The sequence below is a fragment of the Merops nubicus genome, unplaced genomic scaffold (genome assembly GCF_000691845.1).
Source record: "Merops nubicus isolate BGI_N331 unplaced genomic scaffold, ASM69184v1 scaffold16208, whole genome shotgun sequence".
Taxonomy (NCBI): Eukaryota; Metazoa; Chordata; class Aves; order Coraciiformes; family Meropidae; genus Merops; species Merops nubicus.
In genome coordinates this window covers 68,848-82,727 of record NW_008623810.1, presented here as the reverse complement: position 1 = coordinate 82,727, position 13,880 = coordinate 68,848, and the positions used below count along the sequence as shown (strand labels likewise).

Below are 13,880 nucleotides of genomic sequence, written 5' to 3'. Positions count from 1 at the left end.
CTTTGCTCTTGAGGATTTTAATTCTCAGGTAGGGGGAGATGAAGACAGGTGAAATTAGATGCCACATTTCATACATGTCGTCTGTTAAACTTCTCTCTTCCCAAAAGCAAAATAAACTTGTTATGCCTAATTAATTACTGCTCATCTTTTCCAAGAGCCAGCACAGAAACACACTAACTATACATGGCTCTTTCAGAGGGATGTATTCAGGGAATTAACAGAAGCTCTGCTGCTTACAGTGACCCAGGCAAGACTGGGGACTGCAGGGACTGCCTGAAGAGCTCTTCTGAACCTGCTCTGCCAGGGAGAACAGCCCAGCTAGAAGCTGATGAGTCAGGAGGCTCCCAGCCTCTCGTTGCCTTTGTATGGAATGGTTCTGCACAGAGGACATCCAGTCTATTACAAGCTATGTCAAGTTAACAGTGTCTTGAAATTTACCCTTTCACTTGCTGGTATTTAGAACAAATGTAGCCAGGCTGTGCCTAAAGAACATGGAAAACAGAAAATTTCATCCTCAAGCAGGCAGCCTGTTCAGGAAGAGCTCAGGGGAGAGGGGAGGAAGATGCAGTTACACCCAGTAATGAAATTCTTTATATGCTTTAGTGCTACAAATAATCAATAAGCTATCAGAGATGTGAAAAGATTTAATCAGAATATTTATTATACAGACACTCACAAGATATAAAGCACAATCCCAAACAACTGAGTATTCAAGGTTAATGAGCACTAGGGAAGTGTTTGGGCTAGACTCCATTGAGGAAATGCAAAAATCAAAGGAACAAAATACAGCAAGTTGCATTCAGCACAGGCCATTTCAGAGCATTTAAACAAATCCATACACTGGGCAATAATTTCTAAGTACTGGAATGGATCTTCCTTACCTCTCTCAAATGCATTTTTTATGTCATTCACTTCAACTTGTGACCCAGACACTCTGAATATCCCTTCATGCTGCAAACCTGTAAGACAGTAAGAGATGTTGCTAGTGATGAGATAAGATAAGCTGGCACCCTCAGCAGCTACAGCACGTGTGATAAAGGAGATGTGAGCAACACAGGCAAAAGTCTGCTCTTTAAAAAGCCATCTTTGCCTTCTATGTCCAGAATATGTAAAAACAACTCAGCACACAGAGAAAAAATATTAACCCTTCCTCACAAGCTGACAGAATAACTGGTCTGTAACAGCCACACGTGTTATCTTTTACCCTGAAGGATCCCCACGGGATTTTACAACCCAGAGAAAGCCATAAACTAACAATCTACCAGCCAGGAGTAAAATATGGCTACTTACACAAGGAAGCAGTTTATTTTGCAAAAGCAACACCACAAAGGCCCAGAGCAAATCAGCCCATTGAAACGGAAGCATTTAATTACCCCAGCAGGACCTGCTGTCTAGGGCTTCAGGACAGCCTTCAAAACATTCCAGCATCAGCAACATCATCCAAACCAACTACCAAGGAGGTGAATGTTCCAAGAGAGGAGCAGCAGAACCCTTTTGGTTGGTGTAAGATGAGCAACAACCATTACAAATCAACTAATGAAGCAAGTAGATGCCTCACACAGGGAAATCAGCTCACTCAAAGCCTTTGAAGTGCAGACTTTCTGAGCCAAGCACTGTGGCAATGTCTTTGCTGTGCTCCCTGACAGCCTGTCAGGCAGGTGGTTTGTCCTTTCTTCTGCCTACCAGGGGTTTGTGGTAGGAGAGCACAACCCTCCTGACTCCAAGCTGCACCTTCAACACCATGACCTGATGTCATGGTCTCAAACCAGCTGAATCTGTTGGAAAATCTTTCTGTTGGGGAGCCAAGCTGAGCCAGGAGCATGAGTCTGAACAATGAACTCTCCCAGTTTGTTGTGTGTCCATTTGCTTTGCAATGTGGTTGCTGTCATTTTTCCAGCAAACGTCCAAATTTGGCCCTAATGAAGGATTATAGCACTTGGTTCTTCCAAGTGATGATGAGAATGGGGCTCTAGATTATAGTTTCTAAAATGGTAATTAAGCAAAGAAAATTAAACAGGATCTACTATCTGGCTGTGCCTTGGTTAATGAAGATAAATTCAACCTCCTTCTACATATGTTAACTAACAGCTGCCTCACATGCTACTAACAAATGATATCAATTAAAAATGAAAACAAATTACAACAAACATATAAAAATCTTTTGCAGCATTCAAGGCTGTGAAGTTAACCTTTGAAACAAGACATAAATCATATCACTGAGGCAACATTTGCAAGGTCAGTATTTGGAAGTGATCACACACACAATACCAGCAATACAGCCCAAAAGTTGCTGCTTTCTCTATGCTTCAGTCTCCAGGGTTCCTTTGCACAAGCACCGTGTCCTGAGCTGCTCTGAACAGTTTTTTGGAGGCTTCTAAACCATTGTTCATGATTTAAACAGCAGAGGATACCTTTTGTCCATGAACTCACCATGTCTGCTGATGAATCGTATGCAGCTCTCCACGACCAGGGGAATGGCTTGTGAGGAATCCTGGGCAAAGAGAAATTGAAACAGGAGCAGTCAGAAAGTGGGGGGATGGTAAAAGTGGAGGAGAAAAAAAGAAAACACAAGAAAAAAAGAAAAAAGAATGGAAAGCAAAGTTGTGCCTTCCTCTGCCATGCTCTGCTTCCACACAGAGCAGAAGTATTCCACACTTCCAAAATTATGGTGTGATTAAAACTTCCAAGCTTCTGTTTATGTAAAGCCTTTTTCACAGTAGTTTTGGACAGCAATGCCTCTGATTTACATCAAAATGCTCATTGGCTTAGGATGCTACAGTTCCACACTTCAATCAATTCCAAAAGATGGCAGTCTTAAAAAAAAATTAAAAAAAAACCAGTCCAACCCTTTTCCTAACCTGTTTAGGCTTTGTGGGTTTTTTTCTTTTATTGAAATGTGAACTTGGTCATAGAGTGACAATAATTTCTCTACTAATTAGCCACAGCCAGTTAGAGCTAGTTTTCTATAAGCTGCACAGAACATCACCAGCCAATTAAGAACACTTCAGAAGCCACTCTGCCACTCAGCTGGCCCCTGGAGGCATATTTTATTAATAATCATCCAAACAACATTACAACCCCCCCAGACTTTGGAGTTGGGCTGACAGAGGAGCAGATATTCTGGGGCCCCAGCAGAGATGAAAACTCTCCAAAGCAGTTATGCTTTAAACTGTTAGGTCACAATCAAAAAGCCCCATTATAAGTGCATGGAAGTGATTTCATGCAGGTTACTGGGAGCTGTGGATTCAGGGTTTGCACAGATTAGCTTTTCATTTAGGTTTCCAAATCAGAGCTTCGAGTCACAATATGCTCCTGAGACACCTCAAAACCTACTTGTGAAAATGGCAACCAAGACACACACATTTCATTTGCAGCACAGAAAAGGAACAGTTTTAGAGCATAAATAAAAGAATAACAATTAAGCTCAGAAAATCAGAAAGGTTTAACTCTGTACAAACCCACAATTTGCTCTTATTTAATTTCCAATTATACAGAAAGCCTAAAAACTACAAAGCAGCACCCCAAGATAGACTGTACAAAACTAAATTCCAAGCCAAATTTTCTCTATACAGTATCAAGAAGAAATTTTTGGGGTTTTCTCTATCTCAAAGGAACACATTTTAGCTCATAAGGTACTAAAAAGTAACGGATTATCCACCACAGCCAGGGAAACAAAGCATCTCTGCTGTAAGCCTTTATTAAGAGAAGGAACAGCAAGCGAGCAGTTGCTGGTTTAATAGCACTGCAGTGGGATACCAGTGAAAAATAAAGGGAAAGGGGACAAAGAAACAAATGAAAATGAAACCCATAAACCATGACAGCCCAGACAGCTCAAGGCTGCTTGGCATTTCTGGTTCCAGCTCTGTCAAAACACAGAATAAAATGATTTTTAAGTTTTGTCAAAGAAAACGTATCAAGGCTGTGAATCTGTGTTTTATTGATTTCAGTGGCTGAACGAGCAGATACCAGTTCCACTTGGACAGGACTGAAAAGGTCCACGGGAGAGAGGGAGGGAAGGATAAAACCACTTCCCTGTTTTCCATCTATCCCCCTCTACACACAAGGGCTGTTCCTTAAGGAAATGTTCATTACCTGCTTCCTTATGGTGGAGCTGCGCCTGCCGCTGAGGGGATCAGAACCACCCGTGGTGCAGGAGGGAAAAACAAACAGAAAAGTCAAGATAATCCTCTACCATCATCATTTTGCTCCTTCCACATTCCAAACCACACGTATCTTGGAGGAGGGAAGGGGCCAGATAAAGAAGTCAATCAGAACGACTTAGTCTCATCCAATTTACCAACTTCAGAAAGATTTTAAAGTGACTTTAAATCACTAAAAAACCCAAAATAGACACCAGGGAGTCCAATGCTTTGACAGAAGATTACCCTTGACATTTTAATTCCAACCATATGGAAATCTGTCCTGTAGGGCTCCTTGTTGAAGGTGAAGTTGGTTATAAATTGCACACGGCTGTTCTTGGCCAAGGGGAGAAGCAGGTGGGAGCCCTGGGTCCTCCTGTGCCACGAGCAGCTGCCACTGGGGGGGGTCTCTTATCATTTCTGATAAGGATTCACAGAAATCAATAACACAACCCCCTCAAACACCAGCACCCAGGCTAAGCCTTTTCAGTATAAAGTGTGAAGGTCTCGTTTATTGATGTTGGTAGACATTAATTGCTGAAAAACAGGGGAAAGGTCTTGCTTTGCCAGGATTAACCCCCTCTAAATTTATTACTGGGGTTTAAAATTCCTATAGTTTGTTATAAAAACGAAGCATGAGAGATAATAGCAGAGAGACCCTAATGTATGCCTCAAGCCAATACTCTGCTAGGGCAGATGGCTGCTGAATTATAAATAAGGTGATTAGGAGTGTGATTTTTAAGAAGACTGTACAATGTGTTAATTCAGGGGAAATTCCTTTTATAAAACTCAAAAAACACTGAATGAAAAAAGAAAAAAAAATCAGATTCCATGGGCTGTCACAGACAATAAGGTCTATTTTAAACTATTAGCAGCAACGATTCTTTGATATTTAAAGTTGTTTCGTGATGAATAATATTTTATTATTACAGATGTCAGGCTCTAATTAGGACCTGTCAGCTTTGCTTTGCTGTAAGGAATGTGAAAAGTAGTAATGACTCCAGATCAGTAGCAATCACCTTGCTTTTGTTAGGAGGGCAGGATGATGCACAGCCCCTACTCCAGCTCCCCTCGAATCCATCAATTTGGAGGTGGTGATTTATTATGTTTTACAAAAAACCCCATCAGGAGAAGCTTAGTTATGGTTCTTTGATGGGTCCTAATTATAAATGAAAAGTTTATTCTCTGCCACCTCTCCACTGCTGCGATCCAGTCCCACAGCAGAGCAGAGGGCATCAAGAGGATGAAGAATTTTCCAGCTGATGCTCCTCAGCCTTGGACACCAACCACAACCACGCAGGAAAACCCCAGAGACACAAAGATACAAAACAAAGCCCATAAAAACCTTCCTTTGAAGAACACTTCTCTGAGTGACAGCACCAGATTCAGCAGTTTCTCACACTTGCCCATCCCCTTCCTGACCTGGATTAAATGCACTGGGCAAGAAGTGGTGCAAGACTTCCATATATATATATTTTTTCCCCCCTCTTTTGGTTATTTTTAACCCCACTCAGTCTCCCAGCCTGTTGCAACAGGCAGCTCTGCCAGCAGGTGTATGGTCCCAGCTGCAGGGGCTGCACAGGGCAGCAACAACCACGGAGAGGTGTTTAACAGGCACTACAGCACAAGGTACAGTCATTAATCAGCTAGCCAGAGGCTACTACACACTTCTATACGCTGAGCCACCACCTTGCACTGATGTAGGTAAGAGGGATGCTATTTAAAGCTGTATTAACTAGCAGAAATTTGCTTATGTGTTAGCTAAATGAGTCTGGTGACTGATCTAGAATGGCAGTGACTGATTTGCATCAGATTCCCCTTAAAAAATGATCCCCTGAGCCACACCTACCTGGCAAGGGAGCAGTCGGTCCGTTGACCTGTGAAGAAGACAAAGAAATATGGTGTTAGGAGAGAGGAATGGGAAAACACTTTGCAATGGCTTTTTCAAGCCAATTTTGGAAGGAGATGGAAGAAAAGAAACCCTTGGAGAGGGAGGGGGAGGCTGTGGGGAGCAGGACAGTGGCTGCTCCCCCAGGAACGCTGCCAGGGAGGCCACCAAAGCCCACCCCTGCCAGCCAGGGAATGCAGCGAAGGGCTCGGGCTGCCTGAGGACTCTTTCTTTGGAAAGCATTGTTTCTGAAAACTGTGCATTCTAATTGTTGACTTCTGCTGCCAAAAAAACTGGGCTTGTCAACCTCTCCCCTCCTTCCCCCTCCCCGGGGGCACTGGTGGGGCGAGAGATTGTACTTTATAAAGCCACTCAGTGAGACTGAAAACATTCACAGATTTGTTAGCCCACAGACTGAATGTGCTGGCATGAAGCTATTTTTGGGAGACAGACATTTAATGATATTTTCCACAAACACATTTATAAAACCATTCCATTAACTTGCACTGAGTTTGCAGGGAAGCTAATGCAGGCGTCACTGTGGAACAGCACAACGCCGAGGAAGGGACAGAAAACTAGTGGGTGCCTCTGGGAATTGTAGAGGCCAGACCTTCTCCTGGCACACATCATCATCAGTGACACCCTACTGATTTACAGGCATTGAAAACCCACCTTCCCTACAGTCATCTTCCTGCTCCTGGGGAGGTGGAAGAATGAAGGAGGGAAATGTCTAATTGCTGATGGCTGACAATTAGCTGAACACATCTCGATAGCCACTTTCCTCTCCCCACGTAAAGCCAAAACAGTGCATAATTTACATGAAAATGTTATTCTGAAGCAGAATTTCCAGCCATCTGTCCCATTCCCATCATAGAATATTCATATATATAAATTACATGGCTGTGGCAACATCAAGGGGCTCCTACATTAGGGTGACAAATGTGTACAGTAGGCAGGGACATAATTACTTGTAGATAGGAAGACTTGCTGCTATTTTTATTACTGGAACTTGTCATCTTTAGATTAAGGCAATTTGCAAGAGGACTAATAAATGTCACCTGAGGATGGGGCAAAGAAGAATAGAAATTGTAGCCAACCCCTGCACTTTCCAGGGCCTCTTGTCATCTTTAGATTAAGGCAATTTGCAAGAGGACTAATAAATGTCACCTGAGGATGGGGCAAATTGTAACCAACCCCTGCACTTCCCAGGGCCTGAAGACACGCAGTGTTTTTCAGCAAAGCTTCGAACCGTGCTCGGGGGACTTGTGAAAGGAATTTTATTTGCCCACTTCCCAATTAAGTGACATTTTATGGATGAGTCTAGGCACGGTCCCCAGTTTGTACCATTAACCTGCTAATGTGGTTTTGGAGACAAAATGTACCTCCCTTTCTCATCTCCTTTTGGTCTCACAGATGACAGAAGGGATTTTTTTCACGAAGCTGCTGGAGCTCACCCTGACACACACTGGGTCCCTTCACAGAGTGGCTAAGAAAGCTCTGGTTTGCAAAGCAACCACAAGAAAGCAGAAGCAGCCTTTAAATCTACATAGTAATACAGAAATCACATTTCATTTCCTCTTCCTTCCCCCCATCACAGCTTGAGATGGGTTCAACGGGCAAGCAGGTTAAGAGGAAATAGGTCTTGGTATGCAGAGGTCAGCTATGATCCAGGAATGTGATTAGTCACAGGGGCACCATGGGTGTCATTTGGAGACATTTAGAGACAGAAAAAAAATACCCTAAGGACAGAGATCTTTTGGCTTCACCCACCCTTGCTACAGGACAGCTGAAGAGATGAGCAACTTCAAGCAATAAAGCCCAAACCGATGGCAACATCCTTTCCTTACCTTCTAGTTGTTTGGGTCTGCTAAAGATGAAACTCTTAATGACCACAGCAATAAGTATTTGATTTTTATAGTGCATTTTTAAACTGAAAGCAAAGCACTTCAAAGACCACATGCTGTTTAAGTTTTCATTCAGAAGATTTGCACACCATAAACTGTGGGGAGTGCAGTTAAGTTACGTCTCAAAACACGAGCCCTGCTCCAGCACATAAACCCAGGAAGGAGTCGAGCCATGTTTTGACCTGACATTTAGACTGTTAAAACCTTCTCCTCTGCAAATACGAGGCAGACAGGTTTCTATGGAAACTTGGATGCATAGTTTAAGCGTGTTTGGCCAACAGGATTTGCCCATACCATGAAGGGAAAGAAATCTCCCTTTGTTCTGACACGAATAGCAAATGCACATTCAGTTCTGGCTGCTGCCCCTTGACTAATGCCCTCTAGATAGGCAACATATTTTAAATGCTCTGAAATTTGTTTATTATTCTCCTAATAAAAGCCTGTGCTCACATAATTTGGTCTGGATTGAACCCAGGGAGGTGAGAAGCCCCTAAACTATCATGCAAATGAAACTTCTGACCAGGCTAACAAGGCAACAGTTCCCAACTCATCAGTGAGCTGTAAATCAGAAGGTTTTACCCCCACACAGAGCATTAAGTGAGAAGCAGATCGTGTGTGCACGGGGAGGGGGCAGGATGAACGAGTGGGTACATGCTTCATTTTAACCAATCAGTGCTGCCCATTAGCGACTCATTAAGCATTTTGCCTTCACCATTCATCAAGCAGCCATGAGGGTCATTTGGCTTTGCCACCCTGCAGATCAGAAAAATAAATTCATAAAACATGAAGTGTGTCCACTTTGCATCAGTCATCCAGGACCGTCACGCTCGGTCAGCTGACTAATTAATTAAGTGCCTGGCTAATAAGCAATGAGGAGCAGGCCCCAGACTCACTTTCTCCCAGGGTCTTCTGAAGGAGGTCGTGTTTGGCTTGGAGCTTTGTTATTAGGTTCCTGCCTTCCAGATACTCCTTCATTTTCTGTGAAGGTGGAAAAAAGCAAGATCAGAAGTCGACAAGTTATTTCTTCAATTGCATCTTTAGGTTACTGGATTCTGAGGTACTGAACGACACTGAAATTTATGGTGCTCAGGATGAACTAAGCCCTCCTGCTTCACATTCCCAGGCAAACCTCAACCTTGGTCCACAGGTATCTGCAGTGCCACTTCTCCTGTTCCACTGCAGGACCAGCTGAACGTTTTGGCATCTCTGAAGCCATCTGAGAAGCTGTCAGGCACCTCCTCTGCAGGCAGGGGGAAATGGAAATGCTTCCCTACGCCTCACGAGCAGCTGAATGAGCAATCTGTTTTAACCAACTAAAAGGCTGCTACTGTGCTTATTCTCTCACTTAACCTCTCTCACCCCACTTTACTTGTCGAATAGTGTGTCTGCCTCCACGCTGGATGATACACAGGGTTGCAGAGGGGGGCACGGGACAAAACAAATAAAGATATTATTTGAGTTTGGATTTGTTCCCTCAGAGAAATATTACACAGCCACACAGGCGTTTTCCCTGCTCCTTTCTGGTTTTTCACAGCTCTGCAAATACTATTTTTTTTTTAACAGCTCTTTCATCTCTCATCTTGAGGTTTAGAACAGCATTATTTATCTTCGCCATGCTGCAGCACATATACTCTGCTGTACAGTAGCTGTCTACATTATAATGAGGACATGTTTACACTCAAAAATACACAAATAGCACATAACTCCTCAAATAGCACAGGCCACTCTTTACAATCATGAGAGATTTACAGAATTCAGCTAGGAAAATGAACACAAAGAAAGGGTTCTCATTTAGTAACTAAATGTTCCAGTTCTTGTCTTCAGCTTCCCCCAATTTTATGCACATTCTTCCAGCTCTGATCTAGTAGTGACAAATTAAGACTAGAAATCCTTAAGGTGAAAAACAGTATTTTAGGTTGTCCCATGCAGGTTGTAACAACAGCAGCCTCCGTGCAAGATGTAAAGCCCCAAAAGAAGCAATCTATACATCTCTACATATATACTGAGGCAGGACTGAGGGTAGAGGGCAAACTGTCAGGATTGACAACACTGGAAGAAAAATGTCACAAGAATTAAGTCCCTTTGGAGACTTTCAGCACTTCCTCCTTCCTTCAAATTCCTTCAGTATTTTTGTTGTTGTTTTAGAAGAGTGATTGCTGTAGGAAAAAAAATTATTAACCATATTTTTTGGAATTTCCCCATAGAATCTGCTCTCCAAGCCCTATGTACTTTGCTCCATCAGTTGAATTTTTGCATCAAATTTGGACAGAAGAAAACATGAAGAGTATAAGCTGCAAAAATAAGTGGAGAATTTGAAGTGAGGTTTGAGGATAAATCTGGTTCTGGGAGGTGCTCCCTGTCTCAAAGTCATGATCAGGTGAAGAGAGAGAAGGGCTAGAAGGCTCAGTGCCAAACAGCTCAATCAGAAGCTTAAAATTCAGCAAATCAACTTGATTTGGAAGGGAGCTGAGCTGCCCTTTGAGGCAGACAGAAAAACTTCAGCTCAGCCCATGGGCAGCTGAGGTTCAGCATGGGGCAGAGCAGGGACAGTCCTGGCACTTCAAGAAGATCCATTTGTGGTGGTCACTTTGAGAACATCACCTGCCCACAGATGGGTACCAGGGGTTGGTTTAAAGAAGGAAAAGAGAAGGTTCCTATCCAGCAGAGTCTTTCATGTCTTCTTTCTGTTTCCTCATGCCTCACATTCTGTACTCTGCCTGTTTCAAGCACGCTTATGAAAAAAATAATCCATTTCAAAATAAGGCTTCAGGCTTCTTTCGATGAATGACAAAGATCCATTAGCATTTGATTTCTGGCTTAATAAAAACAGCCCAAAAAAACCCCAAAGAAGTCAAACTACAGGAGACCTCTGAAGGATTTCATTGCTGGCAGAGCACAGCTGGAGTCAGACTAAGTACAGTCAGCCACAAAGCAGCAGAAACATCCTCAAGTCACGTTATTGTGAAATTTCAGAGGTGATCACTGAATGCAGAGACGGTGAGAATTTGGCACCTCCCTTCTCCTCCCCATCACACCACTTGGAGACCCTCTCTGAGCCCCAGCTCCCTGCAGGGTTTGCCCCGTCGTGAGGTGGCACGTGATGAAGCGAGAGGCGAACGGGACCGTGTCTTCCTGCCTCCAGGGACAGGAGGGACTGTGCTTTGGAGGCTAGAGAGAAATACAGTTTCTTCCACTGTCCCACATCCCTTAGCTGTCCCCAGTCTGGGGAGCTCAGCAGCTTCCCTGCCCCAGGAATGGCTTCACAGCAGGTGCTGGATGGAGGGTGTGGGTGCCCCAGACCCACTCGGGGCACAGGGACACAACCAGCACCACGGTCCCCCAGGACTGATCAGCAGTGCAGCTCTGCAGAAGTCTCACCCGTGTCTTAAGGGTTTGGTAATAATAAATCCACATTAATTTTTAAAGCACTGCACAGGATGAGCATTGTACCAGGGTGGTTTGTTTTTTTTTTTTTAAGAGGAAAAAAATATTTCTACTAAGAACTAAAATGATCCCGTTTTACAGGTGAAAAGAATGAAACCATTCATTCCCCTTTTCACCCCTCAGGTAGGGTGGAGTGCCAGCTGTATTACAACCAGCAGCACAATGTCAGGCATCCTCCTCAGCTCACTGGGTTCTGCTGGCTCGGGAGGCAGGAGTGGTACCCACTGGGCTGGTACTCCCTGGGCTGGTACCCACAGCCAGCACCCAGGTCACATCCCTGGATTTCAGCTCCCTGCAGCCACTGCTGCTTCCCTGCTTGAGTCACCTGCACTGGCTCAGGGCTAAGGCAAAGCTCATTCCTGGGCTTTTCACTGACACAGGGAATTTTAAGCTCCTATACTGAAGAGAAACCTCCTGTCACAGCCCTAACAAGAGCCATCTCAGCACCAGTGTGCAGGGATGTGCCTCCAGTGGAAATACAGCTTATGGCAGCAGAGATACTACACACACATATATATTCCTTCAATTAAATTCCCACAGTGGCATCACTACATTTACCCAAGAGCTCTGTCCAGCTAGCAAGATGGTACATGCAATTTGCAGCTTCATTTACATAGCAACATGGAATATTCTTTCAAATCAGCGTTCTCCTTTCAGTTCAAATCCCTCTGCATTTAGCACACCAGAAGGTACGAGAGATTTAAATCTCTGTCCTGCACCACACTTTGGTTTTAACTCTCTACACAAAGAATGTCTGGTCCCTACTGCCCAGCTCTGCCCTCAAGCTCATCAACACTCCTCTGAGCATTTTTTAATTCACTGAAAAAACTGCTCCTTATAGATTCAAAGCTTGAAATCCTTATAAAGGACATTTATAAATCTGGTCAATAGCAGATCAATCAAGCATCTGATGAGGCAGGTTCAAGAGGGTCTCCATGAACAGCTTCCTTCTGTTGGTAGTTATTTTATGCACGTTGCACAGCACATGGGAGGTTTCACCTCTGTTTGCTGGGACAAAACATAACATCCAAACGAAGTCCCAGGCTCAGTCTCCCATTTGAACTTAACCACAGTCCCTCTCTAGAGAGGGAATGCTTACAAAGTCAATTAAAAAAATCATTTTTCCAGTTTTATAACCCTGGGCAGGGTCATCAATCCCGTCTTAATTGAATCAGTTTCTCCACCCGCGTTTCTCAATAACCCGTTTCACATTCTACAAAGTTTTTTCAATTTTTCTAAGTCAAGACCTGACAGAAGCCACCCTGCCAGCACTGTCATTTGTACAGAAGCCTCAGAGTTTTAACAAGCAAAACCATTCTTGTAAGAGCAGTGCAAAGGGCATTAAGCATAGCAACAAATACCCAAAGGAATGACAAAGTAACCAGGGTAAGAGGTACCATTTTCATCTGCTGTTTTGAACTATTTTTAAAATGGAAGTGAATTCAATAGTTTAACATAAATCTAATTTAGGCAAAAGCATATAGTCTGGTACGAAATTCAATATAAAAAGCTCTTAGCATCTTGTAAAAACATATCGACTCGATTAAAAGCTTATGTGAGCTGAAACTGTAAGATGATAACAAAAAAATGAAAGAGCTAAACATTCTTTCAGCTTGTGTTAGTTTTGAAAACTGATATTTACAGGCTATTAAGTTCATTCTCAGACAATTCCGTTTTAGATGCAGAAGAAATCAAATTTCACACCATTTATCCACAGACAGTTTGCCTCAACAAAGGTATCCAAATATATTTGTAGAGAAATCAAAGCACCTGTTTTTAAAACCTACTACGTTTCCTCTGCTCGTCCAAAATCCATCAGAGAAGCATTTTTGGAAGATGATAGCATCATTTTGCACTCTCTTGTGAGTATAACTCTAAACATATTCTACGTGCCCATGCTGAAAATTAACTCCTTACTGTGAAGTAGAACTGCTCTGTCTCCTGCTGGTTGGCCCGTCGCTTGGCAATGCTGGGTTTGCTCATGAACGTTTCTGAGACCGTGGATTTCACAGACTCCATCGAGTTGCTGTACTGGAAGCAGTCAGAGACATCAAAGTCCTCTATCGTGACTATGTCCTGGATTGTCTGGAGTGTGGCTTCCATAGTCTTCTTAACCTGTCCAGCAAGAATCAGAGGACTTAAAAATGATGATAGCACATTGCAAGTAACAGAGGTGGTAAGAACCCTGGGGCGTTTTCCTACTAAACAGATATTACTGGTTTCACATCCTGCATGCCAGAAATAAGGTGCAAGTTTTGCTCATTAATGGCACAGTCTGTCTAAACAAAGGGTTGTCAGCACACAGAACCTGTCAGGAGCCGGAGAACAACTCTAACCTTACAGGCTGGGATGAGATGCAAGGAAGATTAACCTCAAAGCAAAGAGTGCTGGAACACAGAGCTTATAATCATCTTCTCTAACTGCATCTACTGGGCATCAAAGCTTAGATGTTAAAAACAGGACTTTGCAGGCACAGTGAATTTTTACTGAAGCCCAGAATCAACT

At 43.2% G+C, this 13,880-nt stretch overlaps 1 protein-coding gene across 1 annotated transcript in view; it reads right to left on the bottom strand.

Moving 5' to 3' along the window:
* Window positions 1-839: 839 nt before the first annotated feature.
* The window catches only part of LOC103777644 (SLIT-ROBO Rho GTPase-activating protein 2C-like), a gene marked incomplete at its 3' end in the record, with an annotated part of 81,212 nt that continues 68,171 nt past the window's right edge, over window positions 840-13,880 (bottom strand). Inside the window, 6 exon segments of the mRNA XM_008945203.1 lie at window positions 840-959; window positions 2,431-2,491; window positions 4,093-4,123; window positions 5,989-6,016; window positions 8,825-8,909; window positions 13,293-13,490. Of these exon segments, the coding sequence (XP_008943451.1) occupies window positions 840-959; window positions 2,431-2,491; window positions 4,093-4,123; window positions 5,989-6,016; window positions 8,825-8,909; window positions 13,293-13,490 (523 nt within the window).